This window comes from Xiphophorus couchianus, chromosome 15, assembly GCF_001444195.1.
Source record: "Xiphophorus couchianus chromosome 15, X_couchianus-1.0, whole genome shotgun sequence".
Classification (NCBI taxonomy): domain Eukaryota; kingdom Metazoa; phylum Chordata; class Actinopteri; order Cyprinodontiformes; family Poeciliidae; genus Xiphophorus; species Xiphophorus couchianus.
In genome coordinates, this window is record NC_040242.1 from 15,929,010 (window position 1) to 15,942,124 (window position 13,115).

The window sequence follows — 13,115 nt, forward strand, 5'->3', positions numbered from 1 at the left end:
TGCAAGAGTTTTGCGCGGATGAGCAGGAACATTGTACCTCTGGAGCCTCCGTAGATCACAGCTGCCTTCTGTTTTGAGAAAATTCTTAAGCTATTTGGTTGTGTCGCAGTTGCAGCACTGTCGCTATGATGAGCGGTTAGCTTTCTGGCATTGAAGAGTTGAAATAGTTAAGCAGACATACAGTCAGTCGGTGGCCATGTTTCACAGGGAAAGGTAGCTGTATTTTGGAGACGTAGCCCCGGGTAGCTAGTTTTCTCCTGCTAGCCAAGCTAACAAGGCAACCTGTCAGTTTTATCCAGCGCGGTTTTCAATGAACACCGCCGTGGCATCCTCTCGCCATCAGTTTTGCTGTTGTTAATTTAAAAGTTTGAGTGTATGAAGCTGTTTGTTGTTGCTGGTCGTGGGATGAGTTTGACTCAGAGATGACCTACAGCTGCTGACCCACAGGAAGTCTCACCCTTTCACGGTAAGAATCAAGCTCTGCTCTGCTCCTCTGTCTGAGCTGATCTCATGTTTACAGTCACTATGTCGGCTGATTGATTCCTGTGGTATTTGTATTAAACAGCTGAGAGCTTCACACAAGGCTGACTCATGCTTTCTGATGAGCTGGACTCTAAACCAGAGGTGGGTAGAAGCTAGCCTTGTCATTTACACAGACTGATGGGAGTGTTGAAGTACGTTAAACTGTAGCAGCCAAGCTTAAAGAGTGACATTATTGTAATATTATCATTATGATGGTGATGTTTGTTTTTGTCTTGTCAGCTGCTGGTGCAGTTTGTCCAGAATGCCTCCATCCCATTGGTCCAGAGTCTGGAGGACTCGGAGTCCAAACACTCCTGCCTGCCTCTGCTGGCCCCAGCTGAGAGCTCTCTGTGCTCTCCTCTGGAGCTCACAGGTTGGATCACAGTGCTGCCTCACTGTTGGACATATTGTTTACATTTAAAGGGGAATTATGCTCCAAAGTTTACTGCTGTTGTCAATGAATTACTTCCTTAAATCTGGAAATATAGATTTTAACCAGGCGGTGTTGATTCCTTTTGTGCGTTCCCATTAACGCCTACTTTTGTTTTCTTACTCTAAAATAGATCACAGTGCACACAAAAAAATGAACAAATAAAAGCGCATATATTTCTATCTTCCTGACACTCATGTCAAACATATTCTGTGTATTGGCGGAAAAAAAGCAGAGCTGAAATGGACAAAAAAAACATTTAGCAAATACGGAGATGCACCCATAAAGCTTTAGCTGGCATATGCCCGTTTCTATTTTTATTTACTTTAATTTTTAACTGTTCAGATGTTCCTTTTTAATAATTATAATCGCTGTATAATAATATTAAATGAAGGTAGGGAACTGTTTTCTCTAGTAACGACTAAGAGCATATAAATTAATTTCATAATTGTTCTGAAATCTTCACATTCAACAATATTATTTATGTAATAATTGAACTTATTTATCCTTTATAATGCCTTGTTTGTTTTTGTTGTGTTAGTAATTGGTAGTAATTGTTTTCTTTTCTTTTTTCCCCCCCTCTTGATAACCAAATCAGGTACAAACATAGTAAGCACTAAAATGTGACACTTTACACCTGAAATAGATTTTTGTATCTGTTTAAAATAAATGCAAAAATAATTCAACAAATTTTCAAAATAGTAACTGAACATTTTTATCTGCTATTTCAACTGTATGTTCAGTTTGCACCGGTACAAAAAAGCCCAACAACAATCATATAACCAGAGTTAAATCACAAATTTCAACTAGAAAACACTTTAACTTAAATGAAGCTTTTAAATCTGACACTTTTATAATGGAGAGGAGGGGAATCCAGCTACTTTGACCCGGTTTAGTGAGGTAAATTGATCAAGTAAATCTCTAGCATCATAACAAGCTCATTTCCTCCCACTTTTCTGTTCAGCCGTAGCAGAGCAGCTGCTCTGTGACTTTTTTTGTCGTTCTGCTATTAGCTTTTAGAAAAGTAATTGTTTCTGTCGACGCTTTAAAAACCACCAGCACGCGTTAGAGAATTATCCTAGACTGCAGCAAACGAAGCAGGTGCAGTGAGGCCGTTCTGCAGCAGTGACGTGGCTCTGACCGTGCAAGAGGAAAAAGGTAAATCTGCTCAAACATGCAGCTTTTTGTTGCATCTATTTTAGTGAATCGGAGAAAAAAAAAGGTTTGTTTCTCTCTAGTAGGAAGCTGCAGTCACGGTTGGCCCGCTTGTGGATCTCCTCGTTTCACCACGTCCCTGCAGCAGTGCTGCATTGCTTACGCCCAATTATTCACATCGGCTTCTTCTGACTCTGCGTGATCTAATGAGCTGTTAGAGAGAGAAGCGCAGAATCAGGCTGGCTGTATTCAGAGATTCCTAACTTGGTTTAAACCCTCAAACGCCACATTAATAGTTTGCATTCTCGAACCTTTATGACATTAAAGTAGTAGTATTATTAAAACATGACATTCTTATAGTATTACAACCTGGAATAATCAAACATTTAGGATTAACATAGTTAAAATACAGTCCTCTAACTATGGTTATAAGCTAAGAGAGGTAAAATCTTCCTGGCTCTAATAGTTTTATACATCTGTCTTTTTTATGAAGCTGGCTCTTAAATGTGTTAACAGCCTTGTCCCAGAGGTAGTCGTATTATTTTAAAGCCACCCAAAGCAAAGCTACACACAGAGACTGTAATCAAATAAGACAGGCAACATCTTCTAAAGAACTCCATCTTTGGAACAGTTTGTCACCAGGAATTGTTGACTAATTTATTTTATTTTTTTTACATCCCAGATGAAAATAAATGCTTGGAAAAAAGCAAATCTGTGCGCTCTGAAGTCCAGCTCAAAATGATCAGACTCGTCGTAGATTTAATCTTTTAGTTTTGTCAACATGTTTCTTCTGACGGGAAGTAAAATCAGCCAGGGCTGCGTGATAAATCATTGTTAACTTTGGTATCAGCTGATGGCAAAGACTTGGAGCTAATCCCAGCATTTGATGATTTCTCTACAGTGTCCACTAGTATTTTGAGCAGCGGTATCTTACTTTGCTATGCAACAAAAGGCAGCTTAGCAAGAATAAGAAGAGTTTCATTGCAAAGGTTTCACTCGTCACTTCCTTAATTTTGGATGAGCTGTGATTGGCCAATTCTTACATGTGAAACTGATCTCATCCACCGACGTTGTTTACTTCTGCAAAGGTCTGAAAGTCAGCCACTGTCCAGTTGTGCTCTGCTGTGAGAGAGAGCAGCTAACAGTAGTCATCCCACTACTGCCAACGTAGCAAATTAGCAAACTGTCACTTTATTTAGCAACTTTTCAGACAAAAGAAAAAAAAATGGCAGCAGCCAAAATCAGAATCAGCAGATTAGGGTTTTCAAAGATCAGTGATCGGTCAGAAAACTGAAATCTGTTCCACCCAACTCTTCAGAACATTTGTGTGTGATTTTTCTAATGCCACTATATTTACTTTGTACAGAATATTATCTCTTTATGAAGTTCATCCCTTTTATGTTGTAACACAAGTAGAACAAGCTGACATTAGCTGGTTATTTAGTTGGGGTTTCTGTTCAGAAGGAGCCTGCAGTCTTCATTTGAAATTATTCGCTTGACGCTGTTTTTAATTGAACGTTTAAAGAGCGATGGCGGCGCTCGTTTTGTTTCCGCTCAGTTTCAGTCTCCACTCTTTGAAACTGGGAATATTTCATTATTTACTGGAAGCTAGGGGTTATACAATGATTTTTTATTTTCTTTTTCACAAATTCATTGCTTCAGTTTCCATAGCACAGAGTAAGGTTTGGCTTATCTTAGGTCTATTCTTTTAATTCAGGTCAACTCAAAGATGAGATGGTTGGAATAAAATCCAGTTTTTGAACACATTCGCTGTCATTTGTAGTTTATATTTAAGAAAAGGCAAAAAAAATTGGTTAGAATTGAATCAGATTTTATTTTTGATCCACATTGCTTTTATTTATTGTTAAACCGTTTCCCAGGTGGAGGCCTGGGCCAGGAGCCGGACAGTTCTTCCTCGCTGCCGGAGTTCGGCGGTGTGCCGCAGCAAAGCCCGCTGGTGGTCCAGACCCACGCTCAGCCTCCGGCGCCGCAGAGCCCCCCGGCTATGCTGCACGACCTGCAGCAGCCCGACAGCACCTCCTACGTCCTGCTGAACCTCGCCAAAGGTAGAAACGCCCAGAGCATCGCTCACTGTACCGACCGGTTAATTAGTTATTTACTCGCAACTTTTCCTGGTCAACTCCCAGCTGCATCTCTGGACTTTAGAGAAGAAAAAAAAAAACGAGAGTTCAATTCTGAGACTGTCTGTGAATTTATAATCGGAGGCTCAAACAGGTAATTAAAAATGAACAAGAGAATACATAATGAAAGGAATCCTTGGCTGCGGCCCACATCCAGCATAAACAAGTTTCACTGAAGAGGCTCCAATCTAAGCTCGTTTCTGTTCTTCGTGTTCTCAGCGCAGCAAAGAAACGAGGTGACACATTTTCCGCTTAAAAAAAAAATGTTATCGAGAAAGAAAGAAGATCTCTGGAAAGTGTGTCCTTTAAGTTCATTAGCCCGTCGCGGGAGAGTTTCTTCACTTGTCTGTGTTCTGATTTAAATGTAGAGCTCTGATCTAGAAGGATACTAAACTCTGATTTGTGTTTTTTTAAAGTTTTTAATTCTCCTTACATCTCAGGCATCACGGCCTCCTCCGAGTCGCTGATCTTTGCCGCCGACGGCACCGTGGACGACGAAGACGAGGGCATTCCCTCGGACTACGGGATGGACGGCAGCGCCCCTTGGTACCTGAGGGTTCAGGAGCTGGCACACGACAGCCTGATTGCGGCGACGCGGGCGCAGCTCGCACGAGACGCCAAGGCCAACCAGGACGCCAGAGCAGCGGGCGTCGGTAACGGTGAGGCGGCGGAACCGTCACCAAAGCGATTTTCGGTCCCGTTAGCGATTTATAAGGGAAGTTCAGTCTGGAACGAAAACAAAAACAAGAAGCTCGACCGCGCTGCTGCCAGCTTCTAAGACCAAGCAGAAAACGAGGTTGGGGAGATGAAGCTGTTGTGTAATCAGCAGTGACTAAAACTGAGCTCAACACTTGCCATCACAAAGGCTCCAAATCAGACCGAATTAGTCACTCTCTCTTGATGCTTCCGTCAGTTTGACAGCTAGTATCCCGCGGACTTGTAAATACCACAGCTTTTCCAGGCATTGGTCGTCGGCGGCTGCGTATACGGTCGGGCTCATCCATCTAATCAACTCGCCGCCGACCACGCAGTCGGCAGCTAATAAGCATCAGGAATGAGCTGTCCGCCTGCAACTCCTGCTAAAAGTAAGACGCATGATGAACGGGCATCTCTTCCAGAATTTACAAAGCCCATAAAATCGTCCAAATACACGCCAGCGTTCTAGCAAGGTGTCACTGCTGTTATCAAACTGTTTACACAGTCTCTTTCTCCCGTCTGAATCCAATCCCAAGCGTTTTTCTGCGCATTATCTATTATTTATGGCCATATCAGTCTGTGCATTCATCTCCTCTTGCTGTGAAGCCTCTGCTTTGATTTGAAACAGACCTTCAAGTCTTGCAGCACGCAGCGCCGTTGCAACCTATTGACTCACACCACAAGTCAGCACTTCATCACAGGCCGTCCTCGGCTGCCTCCGCAGGCCGCCGTTGAGAGAGTTTACCCGTGACATTTGGGGGGCATTATGACTCCCAGCTACATGTCTGATCTCTGAACACCTCCTGAGTCAGTCTGTGGCTGGAGGTCGTGGAGGAAACGTAACGTGTTGGGAAGTTTTCATCACCTCTCTCCTGCAGGTTTTTTCTTTTTTCTTGATTCCCCTCTCCTACATTTTCATCCTGGGATGTTACTTTTCTTAAATGCTGTTTCTGATCATTTGCACATGAAACATAGAGCAGAGCGACGCATGTATTTGTCATACTTGTGTTTAAAATGGTTATAAATGGTGTCATTAATCCTAGACTTTGAAGCTAAACAGCAACTTCCAGATAGAAAATGAGCAGGAAATTATTTTTTTGAACCTTTTTTGGGTTTCTTTTTTTCCCCCCCAACTCAGTTTATGTAGTGGCAACTCACAAATTTTTATGGCATTCACAGATAAGTAGAACTTATTTTTGTCACTCATATCAAAGATAGATGAGTAACATGTCATCACGTCATTTTCATGATTGTGCATGATAATGAAAACCCCAAATTCAGTGCCTCACATTATGAAAATGTTATAGAAAGTTGAGTGGAAGAACAAAGGTGTGGTAGGGAGAAGTGGACCTGAAGGCAGCTATTAAAGCAACCGGTGCATTATTAGTGTAATTCATGCAAAAGGAGCCCAGAAACCTGACGTGTTTCTGTTTACAGTGTCCATTTTATTGATCTTTACTAAACTTGTTTTCAGGAACGCTGCATTATCCAAGCGCCATAACAACCAAAATTGCACAAAACAAAGGGTTGGAATATTTCACTCTGCTTAATGAATCTATATATTAGCTTTACCTTCGGAAACGAGGGAGAAAAATCTCAAACTTTTTCATGACATTCACACTTTTATATATTTTTTTTCTTTAGCCGCACCATACCATATGGTGATGTGCGGTGCTTCTCCGTGCAGCATGGAACTAAAACTGCTGGAGTCAAGCTGCTGTAATTGACGCCCTCCCACTAACTTGCATTACATCAGACAAGTTCCCATCAGCTCGTCACTGGCAGAAAAGTAAAAAAAAACAACAAAGAAACGTGGGCTGTTAGAGCCGCTCGAAGCGGGGCGCCCGGTCCGGTTAAAAGGGAGTGATTGCATTCAGCTCTGGATTGTTTTCTTTTCCCTGCAGCTGTTCAGCGAGTCGCAGTCAGTGGCTGGTGATTTTATAGAGTCGAGGCTCTAGAGGCCAGCCACCTCGCTCTCGTGGCTTGATTACTGCGCTCACCCGCTCCCGTTTTCCCCCCGGTTGCCTAGGTGACCACCACACGCACGGCTCGATCGAAGACGGGGAAGACAAGCGGGAGCTGCTGCCGCCTCGGCCCGGCCGCCCGCTCTCCAAGCAGGTCCTGCGCTGCTCGTTCGAGGGCTGCGGCAGGACGTTCACCTGGCCAGCTCACCTCAAGTATCACCTCAAAACGCACAGGTAATGTCAAACTACGGTGGCCCTGAGGTGCAAACCACGTCAACTAATTCAAAAACACAACAACATTAACAGAGCACAATTACAAATTTTTTAAAGCAGTAGCTGCAGATGAGAGATTTGTGTCAGTTTCTGTAAGATTTCTGCAGATAGAATTATCTAATCAGTGTTAGCGCTGTGGAAACGCCTACATTTTAGGTAAATATTCCTTTATGCTGCAAATTTGTCTGAGTTTACAGGCACCAGTCACACTCTGAAAGTTGTTCATGTTGGAGCTAAGCTGAGCAGGAACCTTTCTAAGTTGATTGTGTGTGTTCCTTGCGTTTCTGCCTATTGTCCAGGAACGACCGGATGTTCCAGTGCAGCGCCGAAGGCTGCGGGAAGAGTTTCTACGTGCTGCAGAGGTTGCAGGTTCACATGAGGACTCACAACGGCGAGAAGCCCTTCATCTGCAAGGAGAAGAACTGTGGCAAGAAGTTCACCACCGCTGGAAATTTAAAGAACCACAGGCGCATACACACAGGTGGGCAGGCGGGGAGATGGACGTCTTAATAAGTTCAGAGATGCTGCAGGCAGTAACCGGCCGAGGTCATTTACTGGTGGAATGCTTCCTTGGCGCAATTAAGCTGCAGATTTGAAGAGTCAGCAGTGCTGATGCCTCCGTTTCACTGCTGCACTTAATTCAGGGTGACATTTAGATCTTTGATGGTCAGTTTTATAGTCTGAATCTTCTAGTGATTAGTTAACAGACCACATGTAGCAAATAAAGTTCCAAGATGCTGCTTCCTCAGGGGTGTGCTAGGGGTCACCGTTTTATGAAACATCCTTCTCATAAGCATTTTCTCTTCGAAATGAGGCAAAAATGACTGGAATGCGATCAAAAGACCCATTGCCGTAGTAAAAGGAGCATTCCTATAGGCGTCAGTTCTCTGGCTGGACCCAGAAAGAACAAGTTTGGTTTTATGTTAACCACTTCATTCAGCACATCTAATTTTTTCCTAGCTTTTTACAGTGATCACCCGGCTGCACTGCATTAGAAAATAATGCTATGTATGCCTATTCTTTTCTCAAATCTGCCACTGGACGTTGTTTTAAATATGCCAAACCCACAGGGGGCAGTGTAGCGCAAAGCTAAAACCTATGTCAACAATCAGATTGCTTAAAAAAAGAGACACAACTTCCTGTTAGGAATTAAACGTTGTGTCAGGAGGTTCATTTGGTGGAACTACTTTTAAATAGCGTATTGGAATATAAAGTTATTTAAACACAAGACAAACATCAATCGAGAATCATGTTCAAACGTGGCGTATTATTTGTCACAAACTCAACCCCAAATTTCCTTTTTACAGTTTTCTCAAATTTTCACTTTGGTCAGAGCTTTTATAAATGTTTTTAGTGATATTAAACTGTGACTGAAAGACCAAAACACATATAAATGTATTTACCAGATATCCGTCTTTTTTCTTTTTACGTTTTTACCATCCGTTTAAATGGCGGCTTTCTGTTTTGGTTTTCAGATAATTTTCTGTTCTTTTATGTTTCCCTCTTTACGTACTAAACAGACCACGTCGTTCTCTGCTCACTTTCCCCCCTATTTTCAAAGAGGAATGCACAACCAGCAGCATTTACGGAACAAATGACCTCGGTGATTGGATTGAACGTTATTACCAACACGTCCCTTTTAATGAATGATTTAATTACACAGAATCAGCTGCATGCGTGCCACGAGTGTCGGACCCGTTTGTTTTCTGTTACCCCGCTACGCCAACAAGCTAATTATTTACCATGTAGAAATAACATTGATCAGAAACGGCGATTTGTCTGGTTAGCGATGTTGGTCTGCTGTTATTCTGAACACTTGCTTACACTGAGCGGCACTTGTTAATCTGCCAGTTTAAACTAATTCTAGAAACTTTAATTAGGTTTCATGTGTTCACAGATGTGTTTTTTTGTTGTTGTTGTTGTTTTTTCTTTCAGGTGAGAAGCCTTTCCTGTGCGAGGCAGATGGCTGCGGGCGGTCCTTCGCCGAGTATTCCAGTCTCCGGAAGCACATGCTCGTACACTCGGGTGAGCGAGGCCACAGTTGTTTCTCCGTGTAATCCTTCAGATGTTTCGCGTGCGGCAAAGAGAGAGATGGCATCACTTTGAAACGCCTCCCTGCCTCCCAGGTGAGAAGCCTCACGTGTGCGGGATCTGTGGGAAGACTTTCTCTCAGTCCGGCAGCAGAAACGTTCACATGAGGAAGAGGCACGGGGAGGAGGGGCTGGCTGCTGACGGCAGAGAAACAGGTCTGCATTTCACACACATCCGCCCACTCAGTGCGATAGGTAGATATGCTAATGGCTGGACTGCGTCGCTTCAAGCGGCTCATACTACCTGCTCCAAGATGGGCATCAATTCAAGCTTAAAGTGAGGAACGGCGTTTGATTTAAGGACTTTCACCTCGTTTTGTGAAGAACAGCTATTGACTGTAATCACAAAAAACGACACTGTTATTTAGAAACATGTCTTTAAATCTCCAACTGCTTTATTTAAACACCCTTTTTAGGGTTCTTGCAATGTCTTTTAAGTTTTTAAAAGGCTGTATTTAAAATAAAAATGAAGTTAAATACTTTGGCCAATGAACCTGATGGATTTAATGAAGGGAAGGACAAACCGATTAATGATCCGTGCTTGAAGAACCCATGGATCATCAGTTGGGCTTTCCACAATGGCTGGATGTGGTTCTGTCGATGTTCTCTGCGTTCGTCTGCTACTTTTTATACTCTTGGTGGCGGAGAACCTCGCCGAGCGGAGTAGCGGCATTGTTTGCTCGCGTGAACGGCTGATTGCGCTGTGTGGGCCTCTGCTGCTGCCCGGAGACGGGCCTGTGGTCCCGGAGGAGACGACGGGGCTGCAGGTCTGGAGTTAAACGGAGGTAGAAGAAGAGACGGCGCAGGCCAGCGTTACTGGCGATTATCGTGGGGAACGTGAGGTCTTTGGTAAATTGGACAGACGAACTCACAGCACTGGTTAGGACCCAAAAGGAGTACTGGGAGTGCAGTATCTTCTGCTTCACGGAAACCTGGCTGCACTCGCTTATTCCAGACTACAACATGGAGGTCCCTGGATTTTCCTTGGTACGGGGGACAGGGACTATTCCAAGAGTCGGAAGAAGAGGGGCGGCGGGATTGCACTTTATGTGAGTGAGAGGTGGTGTATTCCCGGCCATGTTAACGTGAAGGAACAGATTTGTAGTCCGGACATTGAACTTCTGACTGTGGGAATGAGGCCGTGTTATTTACCGAGGGAGTTTACGTCCGCCATTTTGATCGCTCTTTACATTCCCCCATCAGCTGATGCAGCGGTGGCCTGTGACGTCATCAGCGCTACTACAGCCAAACTCCAGACTCAACACCCGGACGTTGTTATTGTGTCTTGTCTTGTCTCTATGCTGTAACTGCGAAGTAATTTCCCTGCTGGGATGAATAAAGTACTTCTATTCTATTCTATTCTATTCTAAATAAGTGGACAGATGCAATATTTAGGTAATGCAGAGCATCCTTGCAAAGTTGTAAATTAGTGCATCTAAAATTAAAACCTTAAAATGTCTTAATTATATTTTAAAAATATAAGTTGGCCCTAATTACGTCAATCACAGGACTTAAATCTTCTGTCCTGGCAAGACTATTTAATCTGTATGTAAAAGGATTCGGGCTGCTGGGAAAAAAAGAAGTCAGATTTTTTTTTTTTTCCCAGAATTTTGACTTTTATTTCAGAAATCTAAATTCTGAGACAAAAAGTCAGATTTATTTATTTTTTCCCCATGTGGTCCTAATTCTCTTAAGTAAATCTTGCATCTTCTGTGTGGTTTTATCTTTTTTCTCGTGGGACCTTTTTGTCAGACGTCTTCATTGCTAGCTGCTAATCGGTGTAAACCCTAGCTAACTAGGTTTTTTTGCATCTGTCACGGGCAGTTCGTCTTCACCGTTGGCTCTCTTCTGTCGTCAACCCATACAAGGCTTGGTGAGCTCTGTGGAAAAATGTCAGCACTATACCGTAGAGAGCCCTAAAGAAATATGCAATTTTCTTCTGTACGTTTCTGTTTCTGTTCATAGCGGTCTAAAAAGGCTCAATTTGAGTTGGTGAAAGCTACAGAAACCCTGTAACAGGACAGGAAATGGACTGGAAGTAAATTCTTCCTCTCTCCATACTTACCCAGACTCTGAAAATACCTGAATCACACTCTTCCAGTCGGTGTGTGTGTGTGTGTGTGTTCCCTACGTTTTGACTTTACAAATTGCTGACACGTGTACCGTGTTTTCACGAATCTACCGTTTCTCAAACGTCAGCCGTCATAGATCAGGAAATTCTTCGGGACCAAAGCGTTTCACAGCGAGCTCTTCACCGTTTCAGACCAATCGCACAAGACGCTGGAAATTCATGTTTAGACAGAAACAATGACAGCAGACAGCGCAGCATCCTCTCGCCTGTCATTTTCGCTCGGCGGCGGCGGCGGCAGCAGGGGTGAGTGGGGGGGGAAGCGTCGCAGCTGAATCACCACACGAAACGCTGCCAAAGCTCTAATTATAAACAGATTTATTCGGGTCACCCTCCCCGAAGAGGCTGGTCGTTTGTAAGAGCCGAGCCAGGGAAGACGCGGTTACACAACAGACGGGTAGTCTCTCCGTTCTACATAACACAATTACCGGATGAATTATTAAACCGACTTTCCCTCGGCTCTAAACAACATGGAGAGGCGAAACTCGGAACAGCGAGGCGCAAGTTCGTTTCTAAACGCTTACTAAGAACTCACGACCCTCTTTGAAGAACGACTCGTTTAAGAATCTGAATAGTTTGTGAAAAGTAAGGTGTTTTTTTTTTTTTTTTTTTACTGCCTGTCTTGCTCTCCACAGGAGAGGCTCTAACACAAAGCAGCCTGCTGGAGGCAGATGGTGAGAATGGAGGTGGTTTGGTCACCATGACAACAGCTGTGGAGCCCATGAATCTTCATCATGCGATGCTGAGATCACCAGGTAGGCATTAGAACATGAGGGAGAAAGCACACACACACTCAGTGGGAGGAATTACAGTCAACACGTCCGACAGCGTTACCGTTAATGCAGCAAACGCCTATTTGGAGTTAGATCATAAATGTCCTGTTGCTGTCAGAGATGCTGAGTCAACTTGTTACCAGTGTGTTGTCAACAGGGAGTCTTAGTCATGTCTGCTCCTTTTTAGCAGCCTTGATTTAAAGGTTTCTACGACCTTTAATCGATCAGCAGGCATTCTTTGTGGCGCTCCTGTTTCATTTCAAGTAATGTTTAACAACCCGACGTGAACGACGCAAATGTTTTTAGAAAATCTTGGTGGGTTTTTTCGTAGGATTCGTCGTTGGGTAAAGAAAGTGGTGAGAAATCGGTCATCTTTTCATGAGTCAAAGACAAATTAGTCAAATTATGTTCATTTTTTCCAAATTTTGAGAAAGTAATTTGGAAGTAAAATGGATTCATAAATCTGAAAAGTGTGGCATGCTTTTGTCACAAAGATGAAAGCTACCCTTAAATAAAATCTAGTGCATCTAACGATCAAGCAGCCAAGATGTCCACAGCTACAAGTAGTCCTCTTGTATCTATGTTGATACAATATGGAGGTAAAATGTGAAATAGGGGAGTGAATACTTTTGCAAAACAGTTGATCCACAACTATGAGGTGGTGATTGGTTCAAAGATTACTTGACTAATGTGGAATTATTAGTGCAACTAAAATGTTTTCCATCTTGTTTAACTTGGCTTTTTTTTCTTGTTCCTTTCATCACAGGATCTGCAGACTCGGTGGTAGTCCTTGCTCAGCCGCATGAGCTGGTGACCATGACAACGGAGGGCCATGCTTACGGAGACGACGTGGTTGCTCTGCTTTAGTCTATTTCAGCAGCATTAGACTGACAGGCTCAGTGGGATAAACATAGACATGGCTGTTTGTAAAAACAAAAAAAAA

The 13,115-nt window shown here is 43.2% G+C and overlaps 1 protein-coding gene across 1 annotated transcript; it reads left to right on the plus strand.

The window, feature by feature from the left end:
• Window positions 1-24: 24 nt before the first annotated feature.
• znf410 (zinc finger protein 410) lies at window positions 25-13,105 on the plus strand. Its single transcript, XM_028039705.1, has 11 exons — window positions 25-466; window positions 566-624; window positions 763-895; window positions 3,988-4,173; window positions 4,689-4,907; window positions 6,974-7,142; window positions 7,481-7,662; window positions 9,117-9,206; window positions 9,308-9,427; window positions 12,035-12,154; window positions 12,939-13,105. Exons 2-11 carry the CDS (start codon window positions 592-594, stop codon window positions 13,037-13,039), a joined length of 1,353 nt encoding a protein of 450 aa, XP_027895506.1. The 5' UTR covers window positions 25-466; window positions 566-591; the 3' UTR covers window positions 13,040-13,105.
• The last annotated feature ends 10 nt before the right edge of the window (window positions 13,106-13,115 follow it).